At 37.2% G+C, this 26,163-nt stretch overlaps 1 protein-coding gene across 2 annotated transcripts in view; it reads right to left on the reverse strand.

Moving 5' to 3' along the window:
- Nucleotides 1-12,560: 12,560 nt before the first annotated feature.
- LOC107040990 overlaps nucleotides 12,561-26,163 on the reverse strand; it is a 70,162-nt gene continuing 56,559 nt past the window's right edge. For both annotated transcript variants that reach the window (XM_015261333.2, XM_015261332.2), the window contains exons 8-9: nucleotides 21,450-21,523; nucleotides 12,561-15,147 (exon numbers count right to left, since the gene is read on the reverse strand). In XM_015261333.2, coding sequence (XP_015116819.1) covers nucleotides 15,062-15,147; nucleotides 21,450-21,523 — 160 coding nt within the window. In that variant the 3' untranslated portion in view covers nucleotides 12,561-15,061. The remainder of the gene's footprint in view (nucleotides 15,148-21,449; nucleotides 21,524-26,163) is intronic.

Genomic DNA, 26,163 nt, shown 5'->3' on the forward strand with positions numbered 1-26,163 from the left:
ACCTCAGAAGTTTGAATATGCTATTTTTAGACCACGTCCGGATGTATGTGTATGTGAATGATCTCTTTTCGACGATAACAGAAAAAAATAATTGTTTAAATGAATCCAATTGGGATTTAAAATATTCGTCCCAATGCCATTTTGAAATTGCTTATTTATTAGCAAAAATATATTGACTATGCAGTGACGAAAGCAATTTCCCACTTGCATTCCTTGATTTATCATTTTATTCAATTTGAGAGAAGCATTCCAAGAATATCACCAAAGGACGAGAATATCTTGTAGATTTCTTCAGCATGAATCCTTGATGGATGATAGCAGAAGTGTCGAGTTTTTTCGCTAGCTATTGAATTGGCCAATTTCATAGAGGACACTTGTATAATGCTCCCGAACTCATCAATGTAAACGTGGACGAAATGGTCTACGTCACCGTGTGTATAATACCAGCCATAGTGCTTATAATAACAGGCATTTGGATGGAGCGGCTCATGTTATACTGAAGAGAGTTGCGCGAATGATTTTCAAGGGTTGTCAGTGAATTTAGCCAGTCAAGGCATGAAGATTTGACGCGAACCTACTTGATTGCCATCGATCGATGGGACACGATACTTGAAGCTGACTGACGGAATCCTCTGGTACTTTGGAGTATTAGAGGGCTGTGTCAGTGGATATTTGAGAACACTGGAGTGACTCAATCCCTTTGATTTTGATGAATGAACGCTCCCTCATCTGTGGTGACGTGCACCGATGAAATTTCAAGTATTTTTAGTGACATCTGCCGCATCACAAGAATTTCAATCAATGGTATTAACCATCGTGGAAATTTGCGCACACTGCAGAGAGGAATTTCAGAAATGTTTCGGGAGAGGTTCATTTTTGCTCCGCCACGGGTAGAGGATTTGACAGAAGGAACCGTTGTGGTTACTCTAGAACAATTGATTTCACTGCATACTTTCCATCGCTAGTATGTAGACTGACATTTTAATAAAGAGCATTCTTGGTGAATGTGATGACAGACTTTGTCTTCGAGTTGGCTTATGACTCACATTCTTTAGGCACGCTATGGCTCGATGCTTTATGGCGTGATGTATTATTGATATGTTTCCCTTACCATGCGTTTTTGTTGACTAGGAAATTCAATGAAAAACGAGCAAATAGAGGCGTAAGGTCCATCCGTAGAACACAGGCTTTTCTTACGATTATCCCCATGTTTTTCATAGATAATGTTTATAATATTATTCGGCTGTTGAAAACAATTTTAACAAGCTGTACTATACAGTTTAGAAGATGATAAATTACCAAATGGGGGCTTCTAGCATGCGAGGCAGAGACCAGACGGGGGTTATGGGTCCCCCGAACTCGACTTTTCCATTTTACACTGTTAAATAGTATATTTCGATACGATTGCGAGAAAGTGTTTTTGGGCACGTGGTAGGTTTATAGCACGAGCCGAAGGCGAGTGATATAATCCCACGATTCTAAAGACACTTTTCCCGCGAGTATCGAACCCTATTTTTCATCACAATGTGTGGGAAGTGGGGTTTTGCGCACGCGGAGCGAATCATAATAAATTTATCCATATTCAGAATTTTCGCAGATATCTATTTCATCCCTAACAAAATAAGGTTTCCAAAAGTTTAAACATTTTTTTTTGCGGTTTAGTGCGGGTCGTGAAATAAGAACCCGTGGTTGTGGAATAAAGACGTTTGTATTTAGGTTTAAAGAAATGTGTTTACATCGTGCTTCGGTATCGGACTGAATCGGACTGAACATTTTGGTCGGGAATACGAGGGTTTATATACCTTTTACTATGGAAGGTTCGAGAATTGTCCAGAAATTTCGGGAGGAACAAGGATAAGATGATATTTGTCTCGAATATACGACAATAGAGAATATTCGAGACGCGTTAATCGAAATTCGACATAATAATTCGTTTGTGGCTCGCGCGACATTTTTTCTCTAGTATACCCTTTCGGGTTTTTACGATTTGTTCCATTCCCACCCCCCAAACCCCTGTACCGCATTCGCCGAAGGACCGCGGAATACCTCATTTGAGGGAAATTCCTGCCCAGGTACAGTCGTCTCTTGGGAGACTCTCGCTCGATAATGAAACCGTGAGATTTAGAGTGTTACAAATTTTGGCCCCCCCACCGGGAATCAAACCCGGATCTCCCGCATGCCAATCCCACACGCTAACCACACAGCCACTGCCGTCGGTCCAGAAGTTTAAACAATTTTTTTTTTTTTTATGAACTACGAATATTTAAAAAAATAGTTCTGTTTAAAACGTCATTTGAATGACGCTGAATATTCATGATGTTTTTCAAATTATTCTCATGCAATTTAATTAACGGATTTCATTATTGAAAAAGGTTGAATCTAGTGTGTGACCTGTACTAAATTGTAAAAGATACTTGGATATGCTTAAAAAACGAATCCGTGCTTGATTGATAAATTCCGAAAGCGGCGAATTTTTTGTAACATTTTATAGTACATAGTTTCCGCGATATTCAACTTTAAAAAATAGAAATGTGAAATCATTTCTTATTTAATTCAAACAATCAATTAACAAATAATTTATTCGATTCAAAGTGTTATTATTGCCTTCATCAACAACATATAACTGTAGGATCATAATCATGAGGGCATAGGATATTTATTTTAATGGAGTAATAAGCATATATTTGAGTTAAAATCGAATTAATAAAAGTACATCTTCAAATGAGCTAAGCTGCTCTACATCTTCACGCGACATCCGTCCGATTACAACTGACTTACTCTTCGTTCTCTCATTCGGGCAAACACTCTTTTCTTTCTCTATTTCAAAATGCTCTTTCTCTCTCCCACTCATTCTCAACCAATACACCCTTTGTTCCAAAAAGTGACCTCACTGTTCGTCACCCAGGCCACCCTCATTCACCCAAGAAAACTCTCAAAACTACACAAGACCGTAATAAAACTGTCACACAGCATAAGCACTTTTCATTTCACACTTCACTCGAGCATACCCTACAAACAACCTTTTTCTCCAACGCAATATTCTTCGAAAACTTATCGTCTCTAATATTTAGTCTATAATGAACTCTTATTCTAAATATCTGGCGACACAGCGTCTTTTCACTTCTCCATACCATTTCAATAGGTTCTTTCTTCAGACCTCAACATACATACACACTAATTCACTGATTCCACATAAAAATCAAGTCATTTAGAATTTTTTCCGAAAATCCATAGGGACTAACTTTTGTGTGGTATTGTCTTGGGATATACCTTAATCTACTGAACTAGGGATTTCCAAAGTACTTGGAGACAAATCGAGAAATCACAATAGTCTGAGTCCATAGACACTCATGTTTTTCCTGGCAGACAGAGAGAAATGAATATCTCTGATAACAATCGGAAAATCAATTCCACAGAAATATGCGGAATCAACCGACCGAGACGTTCGACATGACCATGCGAAAAATAGGGATATTTGAATAATCTGAGCCTATTCGATCTCATGAGAGTGTGCTCACATTCAGAGTCACTCATTTAATTAATTCCACGATTGAGAAAACCCTTTATACTCCATTGGAACTTTATTTATTCCATGTAAAAATTCTCTTTCATTGAAATTGTAATGAGTTTATTCTGGTAGAATAATATATTCAACGAATTTCGGAAAAAGTCAAGAAAACCAATCGGAAAATAAGAAGAAGGTTAATGACGAGAGGAAGAATTAATGCACCAATTAGTAGTCTCAGGAGCAAAATCTCAATTACGAGGTCATCAAACAATACTTATTATCCTAGTCATTTGGATTCGTCACAGAGAATTATTCAATTAAAAATGGCCAACTCGTCAACGGTCAAATATACTGCATCATCCAAATTTATCCTCGTGAATATTCGTTTATCACAAAATATAAAAATATTATCTCAAAATTTATTCATTTCGCACATTACCTATTCATTGCCAACTAGTCAGTAGGGGAGGGTAGGACAAAACGAACCAGGCGGGCAAAACGGACCACTGACAGAAAATTTATAATTTTTGTTTTTGCTTCCATTGGAAATTCGGAAAAATTCAAAGTCATTTATGGTTTGAGGTGATTAGTAAATCTGATCAAATTGCGGTTCAGTGTCACTTGTTGTCTGTAAAACCCCTGTGACGGTTACGATCCAAGAAACTCACTTTTAATTCAATACATGCAGTGTTCCCGATTTGAAGAAAAGAAAAAAATAAAAATTACCAATTTTCTCTCAGTGGGCCGTTTTGCCCTCCCGGTCCGTTTGGCCCTACCCATCCCTGGTATTTCGAATATAGTTCAAGAAATAAATGAAATAGATCACTTTCTTTCCATCTCCTAACACATGAACCCATAAAAATAAACAATGTAGAAATGAAAAAAAAAGTGACATCGACACTTAAAATATCGAGAAAACTCAGCAAAATTTAGTATTTGATGTAAAAAAATGGGTTTACTTATCTTATATATGTTGACTGCAGTTCTATCATATATAATGAAACATGCACGTGTACTTTGTGCAATTGTATTTACAAATTTGGGATTCCAATGGATATAGAAATACTGAGAGATGTTTACGTGGTGCCGGCGCGGAGGAACGAGAGCGAGGTGCCATTCGCTGGATACCTCAAAGTCGATCGTCATATATCATGTAGAGATTCAAATGACATTTGATTTCTTCTTTGTGTTTATCTCTTCTCAAATTTGCTTTATTTCACTCTGATAAGTATTTCCCTTCCATCGATAAAATCATTTATCCTACAAAATGTATTGGCATTCGCATGCATGTTTTGGTAACTACATACGGTCAACTTGATTTGATATCGTTGAACTACTTCACTTGATAAAAAATTCTCTCCCGCTTCACTGCGATTACGTTTTTCCGAAACACTGCTCCCCACCATACACCAAAACGATTTTTCAAATCAATGAATCACATTTTTTTCGCGTTTTCTTTCCAACGTCGCAAATGTTCATTGCATCGAGTATCATTGCATAGAATTGGAAAGGTGAAATTCCGTTGGGAAGAACTCATCAATTTTTCATACCTTCTAATGAAAGATGAAAATATTGTAAATTATTCAAAGTTATTCGAATCTACATTCAATATTAAAATAATTTTAATAACGCAACGACAAGCAGACATGGATGGATGAAAGCAAACGTTCGCGCTTTCAGCTTGTGGGAGCCAGGGGTGGATTGAGAATAACTTGGTGTGACAGCAAAGACAGCCACGATATTTCTCGCTATTTGAATCCACACCACTCCGGAAGCTTGAATGTCGAGCCAGTGGGATATTAAAAAGAGTTCGTCACTTTGAGATTTATCATTTCTATACTCCTCTCTGGTACTCTAGAGTGCAATAACATGGCGGTGTTACCGCCATACGGATTTGGTGGGCCACAGAGCGGTGTTAGTGTGTCTCATATAACCCCGAAAAGTCCAGGTTCTTAAAGAGGGGTGAGATTTCATTGGAGACGAAGACGGAAATCAAATCGAAATGGGTATAAATTGTGGCGGTGAATACCTTCATTGACATAATGTATATAATGATATAAATCTTTCAGAGGAAAATTGACTTCACAACTGTTAATCAGTAATTACATGAAATCCATCATGTCCATACTTGAGAGTCTCAGATTAAGATCTTCCAAAGTGTAAACTTGAGACTTTCAGAAAGCTTCAATTGAGATCTCAACGTCCCAAACTGAGACTTTCGAATCTCTCCACTTAAGGATGTTTAACCTATCAAGTGGACAACTAGGTTGGAAAAAAGAATAAAATTGACTACATAAATTATTCATGTTACAAATTATTTTTCTCATAAAATTAGAACTGTTATGGTGTACTTTTCCGGTCTCAAAAACAATAATTAAAGAAAATGTTCATAAATACTGGAGGACTTGTGACTGCGGTGGCAACAGTCGAAATTTGATCGAGCAACATCGCAATTTCACTAGCTTCGACTAGTAGTAGATGAATGTTTGTGTGTGTTATACATGTCCATATTCTTCCAGCACTGAATTATCGTCACCGTCTTTACCGACGTTGATCAGCTGTTGTGTGGTGTTGTCGCGTTGCTCGACTCGTAATGGCTGTTAGTTTTTTGTAGAGGAATTCGAAAATCAATCGAAGATATCACTCCTATATAGCCCGATAAATGGCTTATGTTTTTTTTTTCAATATCTTGAGTGTCTAACCCACGCAACATCTCGATCAAAGTTCATACGGTTACGTTTCTTCCCTAAGCGTAATGCTACAAGAAGTGATTTTTAGACATTAATTTCTCACTAGGATGCCCCGATGGAATGATTAAGATTGTTACTAACGTGTGGCTCAAAGATGAACCTGGCATATGAGACAATATCAAAATTATGGTGAATATTGTGGGTTTTAGCTAAACATCCTTAAGAGTTTCCGGTTTCCAATCAAGACTTTTGAAAATCTTATTCTAAGACCTTTGAGATCTTAAAATAAGGTATTATTTTTTGTGTGTACAGCCCGCCCGATTCTGCCGAGCCTACATCCCGATAGTAGGCCACTAGATCGTGCCTACCGTGTAGTAATTTTTATGCGAATGATGTTCCCAAGTACACACGCTGTCATTTCATCGAGAAAGCCCAACGCTCTTCTCCTATAGGGCCGTCGCAGGGGCGCCAATTCATTGATATCATTTAAAATTATAATGAGAGTCCTCAGTTCTGACATCTCCTATTTGGCATTAAGACAGAATTCAAACTGTCGCAAAGATGCCCAAAACAATGTCAAGATTATGTGTTTACTTATATTTTTTTATCGTTTAATGTGGAAAATTTTTGCAGGTTTATTTAGTCGACACATCACCTAACTGTGTTGCCATCTTTGTACCGTGAACTGTATTCACCCTCTCGGGAACGAAAGAGAGACACAGAGAACAACAGAAAACTTGCGTCGGTACATTTAATTCTTCTAAAGCTATTAATTATTCAGATAACTTACCATGAAAGTCAAAATTTCAGAACAATTCTTCTCTACACAACATGTGTAATTACCGAGAACAATCATCCAACTGTTTTCCGAGTGCTTTAGCTTCCCGTGTGTCTATTATGGAATATTCGTTAAAAATTGCTTGCTCGTCCCGGGTCTAGGAAGGACGAGACATGACTGACAAATAGAACATCGCCCAGTCAAGCTATTACTGAGGCCTGCACAGAATTTAAAAACGCATCTCAGCCACGAGCTGGAGGCCAGGGAATCAATCACCAAAGAGAAATTTGTTCCCCTCGCATAACTGAATCATTAATGTATAATTATTTTTAGGAGATGATGTGACAAATCTTCCCTTCAAGATTGACCTCCTGGGAGCAATTCCATTCTAGTTTGCATAACTAAGTTACTGATTTCAAAAAACTCAACTCAGAATTCTGCAAGGAATTTCAATTGAACGGCTTAAATACTGCGTTCGATTTTGGACTTTCTGAAATTGTCAAGGATGTTTAGCCAAAACCCACATTATTCCTCATAATTTTGATATTGTCTCATATGCCAGGTTCATAACTGAGCCACACGTTAGTAATAATCTTAATCCTTCCATCAGGCCATCATAGTGAGAAATTAATTTCTGAAAATCACTTCTTGTACCATTACGCTTAGGGAAGAAACGTAACCGTGTGAACTTTGATCGAGATGTTGCATGGGTTAGACACTCAAAATATTGAAAAAAAACCGACAAGCCATTGACTTTAGACTGTGGAAAATCTATCGCCGGCGAGAACAAGTAGGGCACCGGGCCATATAGACGTGATATCTTCGATTGATTTTCGAATTCCTCTAAAAAAGTTGACCGCCATTACGAGTCGAGCAACGCGACAACGCCACACAATAGCTGATCGAGGTCGGTAAAATCGGTGACGATAATTCAGTGCTGGAAACATATAGACACATATAACAGACACAAACATTCATCTCACTGTTACAACCCCACTGCTAGCCGATGCGTGCGATGTTGCTTGATCAAAATTCGCTTTTTATCACCGCAGTCACAAGTCCTCCATTATTTATGAACATTTTCTCTAATTACTGTTTTTGAGGCTGGAAAATATCCCATAACACTTCTAATTTGATGAGAAAAATAACTTCACGGAGAGAAATATTCAATAAAAATTACCAGAAAAAAGACGTAAAAATTACGTTTCGAAACGTAATCTGGGAGCGAAGTAAAATTCAATAAAAAGTATCAATCGTCACGTAAATTCTACGATCTGTTCCGTAAAAATTACTCATCCGTCCGACGCCTCACGGCTAGCCATGAGTCACCGCGAGGGGGAGATTTTAACAACACGTTGCGTAATTTTTCCGGAACTTTTCGTAAAAATTCTTAAACATCCAAGAATTTTCATGTTCTGAGGCATAATAAGTCTTGAAGTTTCTGTTAGATTTTACAACTTCCAGAAAAATTACGTGACTTTTTCGGGTGACAGTCCCGAAAATTTACTGAACGTTTCAGATTTATTCTCTTATATTCCTATAGAAATTCACTGACAACGATTATCGCTTGCGGATTACGTGAAGTGTTCCGTAATTTTTCTTGAATATTTCTCTCCGTGTTGTAACATGAATGATTTCTTTAATCAATTTTATTCCTCTTTTCAACTGAGCTGTCGACTTGATAGCTTAAACATCCTTAATTCCAGAAATCTGAATTTTACAGAACATTATTTGCAATTTTTGCTACACGTCGAATTAATCTTTGTGAAGCTGTTTGTTTAATGATGGAGAGAAGGATTTCTATGTGAGAGAAATTTTTGGTGCGACGACATTGGAAGATGTTGAGATAAACGTGGAATAATCATTCACATTTATAACACTTGATATGGATATGTATTCTACAATAATTTAGTTAAAGTTACAAACTCACGAGAGTAGTGTACCTCCGATAAGGTGTTTCTTCGATGAGATTCTGTTGCTTACTGATCAACAAAAATATAATTTTAGGACAATATAATTTTAAGAAAATTAGTGGAGGGAAAATATCGATTCCATTCGCAAATGATTGATCAATGATTCTTAGGATCGGGCAGACCAAACCCTAATTGGCGAAGTGTAGTGGAAAATTGGGCCCTTGCCGCAATTGCTGGGGGTCTCGAGTGAAAGTACCTGAGTGCGGCGAGGGATTAACGAGGGTCGAATGAAATAAAGGGAGACGTAATGATTGCTGTTAAGGATATAAATTGAGTCATAAGCAATTCAAAATATAAAGTTCGTATTCAATAAAGCGTTCAGGACTGCCTTACTATTAAGAAAATACTGAGAAATGATGGTCAATAAAATGATTTTACTATTAAATGAAAGATATTTCAAACGGTTCCAAAGGAAGATATTTAATACATCTTAGTTCTGAGGCTTTCGCGGCCACGATTATTGATATCATTAGCTTCCAGATGAATATCGCATTTGGCTTCAGCATTACATGGTTTTACTATTGGCGCAGTGCTGAAACGCAACACAGCAATGGTGAATTCAAGCAATGCTGAAACGAGATGAGATGAGAAATGGCATTTTCAACGAACTTTTCTCTTCTCGTCTCGTCTGCTCATTTCTATCTCGAACCACTGTCTCGTCTCGTCTCGTAATGCCTCCCGTCCAGTTTCTCTCGTCTCTCGCGGCATCACTATATTTAATACATATTCTGGAATTAATTCTATGATATTATGATTCTCTGGACGATCAAAGCAAAAAAATATTCAAATTCAGAATGGAAAATAGCCAAAAAATGCATTGAATATTTCGAACAAAAATGAAATAATTCTGAGATTAAGAAGCTGGTTATTCAACTGCAGATTCACTACCAAAAATCTACTTAATTCGAGGCAAAAAAGTTCTTAAATCAAGAACCATTTGGGTTTTTGATTTGAGAACTTTGGACTTTGAAATTGAGGACATTTAGAAGGGATAAAACTCTGGAAAAGTTGAAAACGTATTGAGATAACTGTGTAGGATTAATTTTAGAACAGGAAAAATCATCGATTTAATACCGAAATAATTTTCGACGCACCCAAACATTCCACCGTCTTTCATGAGCGTCCCCTTCCATCTCCCAGGAGAGTTGAGATTTATCGGATAAAGATACAACAACACCAAAAAATTGTTCTCATTATTTGTTCCTTGGAATTATTCCATAGAAAATTGTTGAAAATTAATAAATAGGAACGAAAATGGAACGTGAATCGAGGTTAACGATGTATTTCGATTTCGCATACAGACACTTACAGTTTCAATTATTTGTATTTCTCCGGACGGTGCAATAATTTCACGCCATTGTCCATGTCAATATAATGATTTTAGTTCTGGCAGGTGGAATCCAACTGCCCACCTTCCCTCGGCGTTTTGTGATTGGACCAACCAAACAATTTGATAATGATCAGCGATGATTGTTGAAGTGAATTTGCGATACACGTGGGACAATTGTCAAGTCACTAGCTGCTCCGAATTTTTCATGTAATCGTTTTTCCATCATACAAACGTTCCACTAACAGTTGTATAAAATTATACACGCTCAATATTTGATCTGTGTGAGAGCATTACAAATGTGTGTGTAAATAAATCAGAAATCGAATTGTGATTTCCGCTATCAACGTTACTATGCCTGACTACTTATTGATTCTTAAAATTATTGCGGATCACGGGTGTAAGTATTACGGTAGAAAAATAGCTTGAAATTTTTGTTGTTTTTTGTATACCTTTTTGGGTGTTACGATTTGGCTTCCGTTTCTAGCTCCCAACCTTCTGTCCCGTATTCGCTGAAGCACGAGGGAAAACCTCAATTCTGGGAAAAACCTGTTCAGGTACACTTGGGTCTTAAACGAAGAAAAGTTTTCTAGAAAAATGCACGCGCTAAGCACCATAAACGAGTCATAATCCGCACACTTTTAAAAAGTATTACACTAGATTTTTTCCATTCTTCCCATCCTCGTATATGTCGCTTCGACATCAGCAACGTTCGACTCGCCAAGACTCACAACTCTATTATTTATTAATGCAGTAGCGACTGTTTTATGTTGCGCTTCGATAATTTGCCCCATACTCCCCTTCAGACCCGATGCCCCTCGAATAATTTTTCCCACTTCGCATGTATTCTCTATTCGTGTTTTATCCATTATGCGCGTCAAATTGCGATATGTGTCACGAACAGGCCGATTAACACGCGGTTACTTCAGTCTCATAACCTCCACTTTCCACTAATCACGTCCCTTCCTCTTCTCAGCTACCAACCAAAAGCGGAGTAGGAGGAATTCTTTGATTTGGATTTAACATGAAATCCCTTCAAGGGTACCTCTCGAGCGAGGAAAACTGAGGAGAATCGACTCTGTAAATATAAACCAAATTCTTAATGTGTAGAATTTTATTCAAAATGAATAAAATTGTACATAAAATTCCAAATAATACATTGAACACATTAATTTCGCATATTCCAGTTTGATATGCATAAATCGATATTATTACCTGTATCTATCTGCTTGTAACATTGGAAATGCAGTAAACCCCAAACCATTAGATTATCCCATTCCGCGTGAGCGTGGACGGACAAACTAGCCTAAATAAATTACTCACATTAATGAGATTAATGAATAACAACCATTAGCTCGAGGGTAATTAATGAATAAAATCCACGCAAAATTGTTGATTAACAGTGTTCCCTAACTGAGGGAAATTAGGGCATTACATGATTTGCAGTAATATGTGCCGACCTACGTGCCTCCAATATGAGCAGAATGTTGCACAGTCATATAGACGTAACATCACCTGAGATGAATACTCCTAACCTCATGAGAGTGCCTTCTGCTAGAGTACCATTTACAGTATATTCCAATGGATGAACCATGTCTATGGCACCCTAATATCAATTTTGCCACCTTGTTAGAGCCCTAAGGGCATGCCCATCTGGAGTACGGTACATGTGTAGATGTTGTCGGTTGGTGGTTACATACCTACTCTCCACCCCCTCCCCCTCCCATCGTTTCGCCAATGTGCAGTGGGACAATTGGACGGGTTCCCGAGGTTGCCGAATCGTAAATGGGTTTTACAGTTCACCTCGTAGTGTCAAAGTCGTAGACAAGGATGTCACTTCGTAGCACATAACACCCATCACTTCAACCTGCTGCACCAGAAGCCATCATTACTTTATGATTAGAGTAGTTTTCGAGGTAACGACATCGTTCATACAGTCGAGGTAATCATTTTCATATATTCGATATTAGAAAAGCGGCTTGTACGGTCCATCAGTATCGATCTCAATCGACTATATTATGATATACGTGGACGTCAATGTTGATCCCCCTTGAAAGTGTATGAACCAGGTGCTTATGGGGGAAGCATTTCTGTACAGCCTCTCTACATCACGGATGCCGTTGGCTAAACCCTAACCATTATGCTGTGCAAGATCGCATCCCAAGCCCCACTGTCTGATTGCCAATAAGCTGTTCTGATGGTATGGTACAGTGAGACTGATATTCCTGGGATGACAAAGGAATATTCGTCGAAAGTTTTCGTTGCGGGAATTATCAAACCTTCATCGTTTTTAATTAAATATTTATTTTATTCTCTAGATACGCGAGTTATGTACATTAGGCCATACACATAAATACATGATATATCGTTTCGAACGCCTTTCAAAGGGTAACAGAGACGAGAGTATTCGCTAAATCAATTGTCTCATTTTTTTTACTTCCTTGGTGCTTGTCAGTTTAGTTTTAAGGGAGACCTCCCAACTCATCTATATCTTTCATCTTGTTTGAAGACAATTTTTTACATACGTTTAATGATTCATACACTTCCCTGTTCATTCAATTTACAGACGGACTTACATTGTAAATTCTGCCTAGGCTTTATGATACACAGCGTTCTTCGGGGGAATACATTAAGCATCATGAGAAAAGTATGGGATTTACAGGATTATACACGGATTATTTATGTCTGTGTTCTGGGTACTCATCCGAGAGGGAAATATTTCATTGATATAATGAGTTGTTCATTATGAGTAGAAAAATCTTGAATTTGATCTCATATTTCTTTGACTCCAAAGCTACCAAGATTTTATACTGCTCTTTACCACACATAGAAAGCTCTCAGTTGAATGGGTTTCCACCATGAGGCTAGGAGCATTTCAGTGCACCGTAAAGACGTTGGAAACTTTTCCTTTCCTGCACGAGTAACACAAATAGAAACTAAAGTAGATGAAAAAAAAATAGCAAGCATCAACGCAAGGAGAGGTGGCACGTTGCAGCTAAGTTTTCCCGCGGATTTTTCATCTCTCTTGTCAGTGTAACCGAAAGCTCAATGAACGTAGATTCTTTGTCAAGGACTAGCCCCTTTAGCGCAGATCCTCGTCAGTTTGTGAGCATTGTGCGTTGCCACCATTCCAGTAATTGTATAGACGGTATTTCGTAAATTTGGTCTTCTTTGTTGGCGACTTAGCAACCTCGTACCAGTGCGCAACGAGCTTGTTCTCTTTCAATGAAAAATCACATTTTTTTGTTTTTCTTTCATTGAAACATAGATGTACCGTTTCCGTCAATCGAAAAATTTTCCTCTCCCGTGAGACAGAAAGCGTGGTTAAGTTGATCAAATTAATCATAGGAAGTGATGCAATTTCCCTATTCGAGAAGGTTGGTTTTTGATGCCGCGAGACGAGACGAGAGGATAAATGGCATTTTCTCGTCTCGTCTCGTCGATAGCAGATGTTTTTCTCGTCTCGTCGCACATGTAAAAAATAACAGTCAGAAAAAATAAGCGTCGTAAACATGAGAGTCGAAGAAAATAAGGGTCTCGTGTCTCGTCTGGGTTCTCTCGTTTTCTCGACCATTTTTTCTCGTCTTGTCTCGTCTGCTCATTTCTATCTCGAAGCACAATTTCAACTCGTCTCGTAATGCCTCTCATCTTGTTTCTGTCATCTCTCGCGGCATCATTAGCTCGATTTTTCTCCCATTGGAACATTTTTTTTCTCTTCATGAGCGACAAGTACTAAATATGTTAATCAGTCAAATCCCCAATTTCTAGCTTCCCCTTCAATTCCAACATACCATACCAACGATTTTAATAAATTTATATCGACATAACCAGCCGTCGCAATATGTACAAGAAACAATTCACTCCCATTAACTTCAGTGATTTTTTAACACGAATTCTCAACAAACATCAAATCCGTAACAGTGAAATTTCAATTGTACCTCAAACATTGGTGTTGAATAGCCAGCAGATGATAACCATCAGCATCATTCTGCTATACCACACAGTCTAGTTATCAGTGATTGCACGTCCATCGTAATTAAGCGGTTAAGTATTCCTGGGCTTCTTATTAATCACCTTGTACCAATTAAAAGTTATAATTGGAACAAAAGCTTAGTGGAAGGTAACAGAATGTGGGGGAGGATTCAAGTGTCAGTAAAATCACCCTGACGTTTTGATATACCACGTCAATATAGAGGAGGCAAAACATTTTGGTTCCGATATTGAGTGGAGAGTCTGGAAATAATTAGACAAGCACTTGTAACACGAGATTGAACATGACTCATCTACTGTTTTGTTGTTCTCTCACCTCTATTGTTAAACTGATCGTTCGATTACCTCTGAGGTAATAAAATAATTTGTCTTCCTATGCACTCGGAAAAAACCGAATCGAAATTGACTATCAGCGTAATATTACTTTGAACACTAAATGCGAAAAGAGTCGTCATGAAATACAACCGCCCAGTGATTCAATAGGTATTTCAATCAGCGGTACGCCTCACTGCACTGGTTTTGTACGGGCTAGGTGGTTGTAAACAATCAGCGTACAACCCGTAATAATGAACAAAGCACACACATACTCCGCTGTACAATATAACAATCATTTAAAGATTCACCTTTTTCTGTATTTGTTTTTGCTATTTCGTTAATTTGAGTTATTTCAACGATTCATTCAGTTTTATTCATTCAAACCTTCACAGTTCATTATGCTCACGATTGTCTCCATTCATCACTGTGTCAATGATTCCGGTGGTGCAAATACTCAGGTGATAATGAATCCACTTGAATTCAGCCCATTATGAGGATCCTCTGGATGATGAGGGCCGCTGTTAACAGTGGAAGACACGGGCTTGATAAACTCGCGTGGCCTTGGACTGAAATGGAAACCAAAAATATGAAAGAGTTAAATTGTTTCTGTAGGTTGTCAATTCTGGATAAACCGAACCGTAATATAGCAATGGATGAAGTGGTACAGCGGAAACGACAAATGAGTCATGGCCGAGGCAGGACAACCGGAGAAAGTATAAGGACTCGACTGAGACAGAGTCGAAAAGTAAAGTTGGCCTCCGCTTCGTTGATTTTAATTTCAACTCTAATTGGCTCGTCTCGTTGAATAAGTAATTATTTCCCATTCTACTTAACCACGAGAATAATATCTATACCCATAGCGCATTCTAAACTGTGGGTCTCGGCTGTTCGGAAAGCTTCGAGTATTTCATGGAGAAATCAAGTTGGATTGGAATTTATTCTTCATTCAATTTTTCAATCGCAATTCGCGGCAGATAAAGATGGGGGCATAGCATGAGAAAGAGAGAGACAGAGAATTTAATATAAATTGTTCGCGGAAATAACCTAGTCTTGAGCTGTTATTCGTGTATCATCGTGATGATTCTGCGGGTGTACCTTGGCTCACTGGAAAATTGGCCGTTTCACGATATAATCATACATAGATTGTCAGGGAGCAGACGGAGGATTGAATCGAGCCAGTGGGAAAGGTTTACTGCTTTGCAGCATGTAACGCATCGTGAAATTCTCATCCTCATCGGTCCGGAAACGATTATTTCACGATTCAGGCCAGGTCCGAACAGTTCGATTCTCTGTCTCTCCTATCGACATTGGGAAAGTGAACGAGAAGGGGTAGAAGTGGCTACGATATACTATATACAGAGCAATGGCCAAATGAAACGTGCCCACATAGTCTTGGCACAAGTGGTATGCGAACTGTACGAACTTGAGCGTTGGAATACGTTTTTCAACTAAAATTCCGCACACATACAACCCGTGAACGATTTTACTCAATGAGAAAATGGAGGATTATTAGAAGTAATTTCTTCGAGTTGTTCGCACGGTTTTCTCGGATATGTTTGGGTTTGAACTAGCCCGAACTGACCTCTTTCCCGTATCCTCACTAAATGTACAACATTTTGCCGTAACTTTTATATATATATTGATCAACGTTCAATCCACCGGCTGAATTTACGCCACCATTCGTCGTTCACACGTACCAGTTTCGTTATTTTTTTACCTATCAACTATTTTTTACACGTTGTTCTACGTTTATATGCCATTTCAACTGTATTAATTTACAACCGCCAGAAAACTCACAGCCAGAAAACTGACTGTAACAAATTCAGTCGAAGCCAAAGCACCTGAAATCAATGAGGTTGGAGTTCAAAATTCACACAATGAAAGGAATTTACACGGGACAATTGTTTACGGTTGGCGGCGTAATAGCGAGCCAACTCTCATGCGGTAACTTGTTGGCCGAGAGCTAATTTAAGTCGCAATTAGACGGTAAGTTACGGATACATCGTTGCTCTCTCTCTCTCTCTCTCTCTCTTCGTGGACTCCCTACGAGTATATATAACGCAAAACCGACGGAGGTTCGCAGGGTGCGCCATTGTAAATTATTGTTTTAATTTCTTGGCGGGTGGTATAAGGTCTGCTGAGATGCAGTGCCAAGCTAATTTTATGGACTTGTGAATCCACGGGATTTTGTTGTCGTTCCCTTGAAAGGTTTTTTCCATTTTTCCATTGTACGGGTTACTCCAAATAATTACCGCGTCTACTTGCACTTACTATTGATTTGAAATTCAATTCACCATAGTTATCATCTGTGTATAGATTGGTCATTCCATCAAATGTCATAAGTAATTTTTTCACACCCCTGCACGGAAAATTCATACTTTCTTCCCGCTCATCAAAGAGCAAACTACGAATTTTTCTTTGCAGGCGTGTTAAAAAATCGCATGTGCACCTCGATATACTATTTTTCTTGTTCTTTCGAATAGTTACGTACAGAAAAGAAGATTTTTCAATTAGACAGCGATTCCGCGGCTCAATTAAGAGTGAAATACTCAAATTAGTGAGGTTAATTTAGAGGGACGAACATCAAACATGGCTTGTGTTGGTCAATAACAGAGATTGTGCAAACTATTTTTATCGTTAATTTATTGAACAAATCAACGATGCAACCCGATGAGACTGCGTGCCCATATTTTTTACACCTCACTGTAGATAAATATAGCTGCCTTGATTGGTTAGCACTTTGTCAACAGTGTGAGGAGTAAGGGACAAATTAGCGCTCATAAAGCTCGTCTATAAAGCGCAACGTAAATAATTAATTGAACAGAAATGAAACAATAGAGCTTCCCAGAATGTTTTCGTTTTTGATTGGAAGCATTGTATTCGTTGAATACGAAATTTCCTATTTTTATGACAGGATCACTAATTTTGACGTCATGAGTTCGAATATGCTACTTTAAACCATGTTCCAATGTATGTATGTGTGTATGTCACCGATCGTTTTTCGATTAGAACTGAAAAAATAATTCTTTAAATGAATCCAATTGCTATTTGAAATCTTCTTCCCAATGCCATCTTGATCAAGTTCGTTCATGAGCGTCATCTGTTGTTGACAAAATTAATTTTGAAACCAATATTCAAAGAAAGATAGACAAGGAACTTTAACGTTGGGGCAATGTTGAATTCAATGAATTATTGATTTCAATTTAAAATATATAGTGACAGGAATTTCATTCAAAATCTAATTGCCAATTCATTAGCACAATTATTTTGACTACGTTGTGATGAAAGCGATTTCCTACTGGTTATAATTTCTTCTTTACCGTTTTCGATTATTATGATATATTTAATTCACTAACACTTCATCTTTTGTCCACATTTATGGCGGAAACCTCTTAATAGTGCTTCACGTGATAGATCGTTTTAGCCGCTGAATTCTGTCGTCGGTTTTGAAGCCCTCGAAAACGCAAAAAAAATTTCAGAACATAATTTTCGATCGTATATTTTTTTATTATTTTATTGATAGTTGTTTCTCTCCTCCTTCTCAATTTCATGGTGAAAATGGAAACATAAAACGTTGAACGTTGCTGTAAGCGTGTTTCCCATTCATAGAGAAAAAAAATTGATTGTGAGGGACATGTAACTGATTATTATGAATTTATCACCAATTCTCGATGCTACTGGATACTGACTATGATCATCAGTGATTTCTATCAATGAAATTTTGTGATTGATTTCTAAAAATTGCAAACGGTACAAAACTTGCCGAACGCTGCCGTGTATCTATACATGAAGCAACCACCCCCTCCACTACCTCCGACTCATCTCCATTAAATAAAATACAAATGTGACAAGCTACATGAAAAATAATCTTAATTACATTATATAAATCGACCACAAGCTTCTCATTGATGTAACTATTTTTTATTCCAATCAATATTTAAAAGATTACGCGCATAGCAACGGGTTCACATGCACATTCTCGTATTTCACATTATCTCCTATCCTTTTTTTTGTTACGGAGTTGGTAGCACTGCAATATAGCCACACACACCAAGGAGGGAGCCCGGGAATTTACGAATTGAATTTGGTGCATGAACGATAAATTCCACAGATATTTTTCAATTGAGTTCCGTGCATAAATAAATTCTGGAAGAAGCAAATTAAGTCGAAAAATCTGGAATTAGTAATTAAAAGTCAGTGGAAATGATGACTGTGAAGTACAATTATTTATTTTGCTTCGATTGTTAATTGGAAAGATGATCTATCTATTATAGCATATAAAAACGATTTCTTGCTTATTTTGAAAGAAATAATGAAATCTCCGTAAGAAAACAAAAACAAATGTTTTTGTAAAAAAACAGCGCCAAGAAAAGTTTGGGTTGGTTCTTACTGGGAAGTAGAAATTTTTGAAAAATACCAAGAAATGAAAAAGAAAGCCACGTCAGCAATGTCGAATGAACGAACATAGTGCACAATCAGATTTCTATGAGAAAAAAAGTTTTAAATCGAATACGGATTTAAACAAATTCTTCATGAAATAAAAAATTACTAGAAGGAGAACCACGTTCTTGACGCTGAGTTCTTCAACTCATTGTCTAGCACACGGAGAGAAATATTCAATAAAAATTACCAGAAAAAGACGTAAAAATTACGTTTCGAAACGTAATCTGGGAGCGAAGTAAAATTCAATAAAAAGTGACAATCGTCACGTAAATTCTGCGATCTGTTCCGTAAAAATTACTCATCCGTCCGACGCCTCACGGCTAGCCATGAGTCACCGTGAGGGGGAGATTTTAACAACACGTTCCATAATTTTTCCGGAACTTTTCGTAAAAATTCTTAAACATCCAAGAATTTTCATTTTCTGAGACATAATAAGTCTTGAAGTTTCTGTTAGATTTTACAACTTCCAGAAAAATTACGTGACTTTTTCGTATTTTTTCGGTGACAGACGTTTCAGATTTATTCTCTTATATTCCTATAGAAATTCACTGAAAACGATTCTCACTTGCGGATTACGTGAGATGTTCCGTAATTTTTCTTGAATATTTCTCTCCGTGCATCAATCTAATCCGCCATCTTTTGATCCGCGCCAAGGGCGTTGGTTCTCCTTCTAGTAATTTTTTATGTCATGAAGAATTTTTTAAAATCCTTATTCGATTTAAAACTATTTTTCTCATAGAAATCTGATTATGACCTATGATCGTTCATTCGACATTACTGACTTGGCTTTCTTTTTCATTTCTTTGTATTTTTCAAAAATTTCTACTTCCTCTTGGAATACGTTAAATTAGATAAAAGAATTTGTAGCCTACAACGTTTAATCACACAGAGCCCCGTAAACTGAGCGGCGGAATCTTCGTCAGTCGAGAAATCTTCTTTTTCATACATAAGTATTCAGAAGCACCAAAAGAAAAATTTATGAAAATTTTTGCCGGATTTGTCTACGATATTCGGGGGAATTGTCAAGATACACAGTTACAAACATTTCAATTAATCGTTTGAATTCTAATTCAGTAGCGAACCGGGAAAGGGTTTGAGAGGGTTCGACGCCGAGTTTTGAACATCACGGGTTATTGAAGTAAGGATATCCATATGATTCCCCTATATTCCATACATAACAAATTTTCAAAACATATGCAGAAAAACTATTACAAATCACTTTGTCGATATTCCGAGTCTTAATCGTTATAAAGGATCCGACACACCGACGTCGGTGGCCGAGTGGATTAGACGCAAGTCTAGTGTGCGAAAGGTTGTGAGTTCGATTCCCCGTGGAACCGAATTTTTCAACGGAAGGCTCCGGCGAGCGGGAGGTTGCTAATAGAGGAACCGCCTGTACCGGCATGGGTTTTCTGTGGTTTCCCCATGCTACTTCTATGTTCTATAGAAGTGCGAATGCGGTACAGTGTAGAATCCACAGCCGCATGCATAGGGTTGGATAGAGTGCCGAATGGGACCCAAAAAAGGGACTCCGAGGCCGTAAAAAAAAAAAAGGATCCGACACTTTCATTCGGCATTTTGCACATATTTCGTCGATTTTTTTATATAAAACCAACAAAAATTGCGCTATTTAGAAGTCAATAACAAAAAAACTGACTCATAATTGTTGTTCGGTACCTTTTTCAAAAAATTTGGGAAGAAAAAAAGTTGTTTATTTCAAAAATTGTCTATAGTGGACAGTTTTTTGAACAATAACCACAAATTTTTTCATACCAACCATCAATTTTGGGATATATGAAATATAGGGGAAACATGAAGACCCTCACTTCAATAACCCGTAATTTTAAAAATCACCGGAGTCTTCCCTTGAGCCAATTTTTTTTCCAAAAATGATAGTTTCATCTGAATCGACTTCAAGATGGCCAGAATAATTTTCACAGACCTCCCAAAAACGTGACACTTTTCAACGTAAACCGTTTCGATCCTTCATTGCTGAATGCCATCCTTTTTCCTGCCAGAGTCCATCGCTTTATTCTCCATAATTATTCAGTATATCTCATGAAAATTCAATTGATGTCACGTGAATTCATTGAGTCACCAGGAAAAAAGGAAAGCCATTTCCATTGATCAGTCACTAATATCGAATATCGTTATGGACCCTCAGTCGCGAATGTACCATCATTAGAAATAAATAATTGTTATGTTTGGTACCTAGTACGGTTAATTGATAATCCCATTACCGTATCGGGAGCGGTAAACGTCGGGTAGATTGAATTTACAGTCAACGATCGGTGGGTTAAACCGAATTCAAGCCGTTTCACCAGCCGGTACGTTAATTAGAGAATCGGAGCAGTTAATGAGGAACAGCTCAATGAATTCACTTATATCACAATATTGTATTCTGGTTGAACATAATCTTACTGACCAAAAACGTGAGTTTTCCGCAGATCCTGTAGTCGTTCGGTGGCACGTTCACTAGTTTCCACAAGTGATTCACACCTAGAAAGTGGAGAGAAAGATAAATAGTTTAATTTCAACTGTAATAGCATGACACAGAATTAAAAAAGGAACCCCAATGATAGTTCCAAAGTTTTCGCTGATAGACACACGGAGAAAAAAAGTTGGAGGAAAATTATCGAATAAGTCAGGTAATCGTGGAGCGAACTCGATTTTCAGGACTTTTTCATCCTACACTGAGAAAAAAATATAATTCTTCTGACTATATTCCATCACCATCGAATTATAGTCAAAAAGTCCTCAACAATTTTTCATGGGTTACGGTAACTATAGCCGGAGAAGTAATTACTACAATGAAATGTAGTCATTGCAACTATTTTATAGTTCTGCTCACGATAGATTTGTCGCGGTTACTTTTGAACTTTGGTTAGTTTAACTGCATTTTGATTTGCAAAAATTGCCCTTGTGAAATTACTATACTGTTATTTGCCGTATACAAAAAAAAATCGTATCGTTCACCAAAATGCCTCAACTATTTTCTTATTGTAAATCAGTGTACACTGAGAGAAAAACGAACAAGTTCTCAGGGAAGTCTTGTTTGGGCCAACAAAAACGTTAATTGAAAATAACAAAAAAATAGTTGTTTGGTTTGGATTTGAAAATCGCAAACATGTATAATTGCTCTACTTTTAATGAATGAAATATGATGAACAATGAAATATTTGGCTCAAGAGGCGGATCATTCATCGAAGGCGGTGCCTTTTCAAGGCAAAAATATCTTGTATAGAGGGAAGTTTATCAAGAAATATTTTGTCCTTAAGTTACAAGATTGCTGTCATATCCACGGAGAAAAAATATTCTTAAATTGAGTATAAAATATACTTGAAATATACGCGCTTTGCACGGTTAGATCGGCGTTTTCGGGCCCAATGATATAAAATATGGTATGTCACGCGGCGATAAAAGCATTATGCGATTCATGGGATTATAATCCAAGCCGACGGCGAGTCACATTCGTCAAATAATACTTTTATCGCCTGCTGGCATAATGTACTAATCAGTTGAATTACATTTCGCTCCACGATTTGAATTACTTTCATGCAGAAAAATTTGCCACGATTTTCTAGGTAATTTTGATTCAACTTTTCTCTCCGGATAAGATCTTGAATATCTATGAAAAATTCCAAGTCACATTTCAAGTCGAAGTTTTGGAAAAATTCCACAACAGGCAATTGCAATTTCAATAATTTTTATCAACACTGATTTTGTCGAAAATATCTTAATAAAATTTTAATTGCAGAAAAAAAGCTTTACTAACCATTCCAACACACTAGTAAAAATAAATTTTCGGAAATTTATCGCAAAAAATCCGTCTAATGTCAAACTTTAACATGATCTCCACAGGTTTTAAATATAATGATGATATTGAGAGTTTTCTGGCTAGAAGGAAACCGTTGTCTGGGAAACAGAGTAATGTAAGGGAAATATCGACACCTCAATAAAAAAAACTAGATAAGTATATAGGAAATCCATAGCCCTTACGCTCCAATTCAGTGATCAGAAAGAGCATGGCGAGTAGCGAGAGCAAAAGAAGAAACACGAGAGTACGTACGGAAGATTAATTCTTGTTTTGTTATCAATGGGGTATTTTTAATGGAAGATCGGGATGATTTAGAATCAGATCCATTTTTTTTATTCGGTTTGATTTTTTACTACTTCTCGGTTATTGTCGAGTAAAATCTGCAGTAGACGAGGATACTTATTGTGCTTATAAATTTAAGTCTCCAGTTGAAAACTAACGCCATCAGTTTCATCTGGACATAATAATAAATGATTTGAATTTACAACTGACACGGCTTAATGAAAACCGTTAGTACTTATGCTTGATATAATTTGAAATTATGTTAAGATTACTTAAATAGAGTATTGCCCGAAATAAAAGAATTAATTCGAGTATCCCATGGACTCGATGAGTCCGGTGTGTTCAAGCTGACAGCTCAACGGGAATCGATCTTTACTTCTCACGTACTACAGTTTGTTTCTTGCGTTGAGCCGGTAAATACTCTGCCGTAATACCCTAAGACCTTCGAAATTATCGGATATTTCTCTAAATCTTCATTTTAAACAAACAAAATTGTCAAGTATTGCTGGCTTAATTTTTCTGCAACAGTTGACACACTCGTATTCTTGCATGGCAGCTTGAAGGAAATTTACAATCAATTTTTAAGATCGAGTGGGATTCGTTCACTGATAGAAAAGGTGGCAAGATTTACTCGCTGTTAACGAGGCTTTTTAACTATTACCACAATTCGTTAATAGTTAACGAATCTTGGCGATGGTTCCGTTGATAATTAAATCGGGAAATCTAGCTTTTATATCAACTGAGCTGCAATTCAAGTTCATGCATGTCTCAAGGAGGGGGACGACAGAGAAAAAAATCGAACGGTCCTTTTTCATATGACGACGATGTTCGCGTTAAATCGCGAAATCTAACGTTTGGACATAATATCAACTAAGTTTCAATTGTTTTTTTTTTAAACCAGGATTTAACTATTAACGACTGGTGGTAATAGTTAAGAAGCCTCATTAATAGCAATTAAATCCTTCTATCAGTGTGGGATTATTCTTGACAATGTGGTCTGGGCGAAATAGTACATTTAGTGTACAAGGGCACGAATTTCCTTTTCGACAAATGGGAATTTTACAGGCCGAGCCGAAGGCGAGGTCTGTACTCACATTCGTTGAAAATGAAGTTTATGCCCGAGTGATCTATAATATTTTATGTCACACCGTGCAGAAGTCGAATTTGAAGCACGCTGCGCGGAGCTCGACTTATTGCACGGCGTGACATAAACTTATTTATTACCATGATTTTTCTAGTTGCCATAACAATGCTCCATAGCTATTTGATCAGGAAAAAAGAATTCCACTGAGGAAAAAAATACTTTTGCCAAGGAAAATAGTCTTGGGGAAGAATTAATTTTTTTATGTCGCGCCGTGCAATAAGTCGAGTTTATCGCACGCTGCGCTTCGCGCAGCTTGCTCAGAACTCGACTTCTGCACGACTTGACATAAAATATTATAGAGTACTCGGTAATAAATTTCGTTTTCAACGAATGTGTGTACAGATCTCGCCTTCGGCTCGGCCTGTAAACTACACATTCGTTGAAAACGAAATTTGTGCCCTTGTACTCTAATGTACTATTATGTCACACCGTACGATAAGTCAAGTTTAAAGCACGCTGCGCGAAGACTACTCGGGCATAAATTTCGTTTTCAACGAATGTGAGTACAGACCTCGCTTTCGGCTCGGCCTGTAAACTTCACATTCGTCGAAATTAGTATATTTCGTCATTAGGCCGAAAAAAACTTTTCTGGTGAATATGAGGTTTGCAGCACGAGCCGAAGACGAGGGCTGCAATCATATTTGTCAGAAACGTTTTTTTTTTGACCGTATGACGAACAATATTTTTCATCACGCTGTGACGAAAAGTGAACTTTTCGGCACGCTCCGCGTGCCTAAAAGTCCAATTTCCGCCACATTGTGATGAAAAATATTGTTCGTAACTCGTGAAAAAATACTTTTTTGTCGAGTGGGAGGCATTCGCTGGCCGCGAATGCTGCCTTACGGCCGGAATGACAAAAACGAAATTCATACCCTTGTGGTCTAATATACTATTAGAAGCGTATTTCTCCAGAGCAGTCATTCCCACACGGAGAGAAATATTTAATAAAAATTACGTATCTTTTCCGTAATTCCAGAGCAAAATGTGGTTGTAGGAAATTTTACGGAACTGTCATGGAATTTTTCGAGAGCGTTCGGCAATTTTTATCTGAATCTCCTGTGAAAAATTACGATGCCGTCACTTAAATTTTGTGAGTCGATTTCGTAATCGGTGAGTGAATTGTGAGCTCCATTGATAATTTTTAACATTCAGAATTATTCCAAATGATTTATTTATTTTTCATTCTAAATTATTTTATGTATGAAAATCATAAATTTGAAACAGTTAAAAATAATTAAGAGTGTTCATTCAAGGTCATATGCTGCATAATTATCTCATAATTCAATATAATTGTAATTGTAATATTTGAAGATGGACGTAGATCATTTGAGAATGACTGGCCTGGAGGAATATGCTCATAAAAAAATGAATTCTTCTCCCAAGAAAATGATTCTTTGCCAAAAGTAATTTTTTTTCAGTGTGCAGAATTAGGGGGACATTATTAGAAGCTACAATGGGATTATCGATTGTAATACTCCAAGACTTTTGAAATTATCGGTTGCAAACAAATGAACATTTCAAGTTTCGAAAGTTTCAAAATTCTCGAATGCAGCGTACGAAAGATTTTTCTACGAAACTTGACACTGTTGACTCACTGTTAGAAAATTACTCTTGAAATTACAAGTGAAAAAGTTTGAAATTTTTAACAACGACAAAATTACATGAATTTCCTGTACATTTCTTCACTGACGAATTAGTTAATTCCTCGAATATTCAAGTAAATCTCGACTTTCAGATCAAAAATTCAATTGCATTTGAGGTTTAATTATCACAATGAGTTTGAATATTCAAGCTTTCATTTAAGTATCAATGATCGCTTAACATGAAAAACCGAATTTTCTTGAATTTTAAGATGAATGACAAAATCTATGAACATTTTCAATGAAATTAAACTGA

The sequence above is a fragment of the Diachasma alloeum genome, unplaced genomic scaffold, assembly GCF_001412515.2.
Source record: "Diachasma alloeum isolate Michigan unplaced genomic scaffold, Dall2.0 Dall_scaffold_00353, whole genome shotgun sequence".
Lineage (NCBI taxonomy): Eukaryota > Metazoa > Arthropoda > Insecta > Hymenoptera > Braconidae > Diachasma > Diachasma alloeum.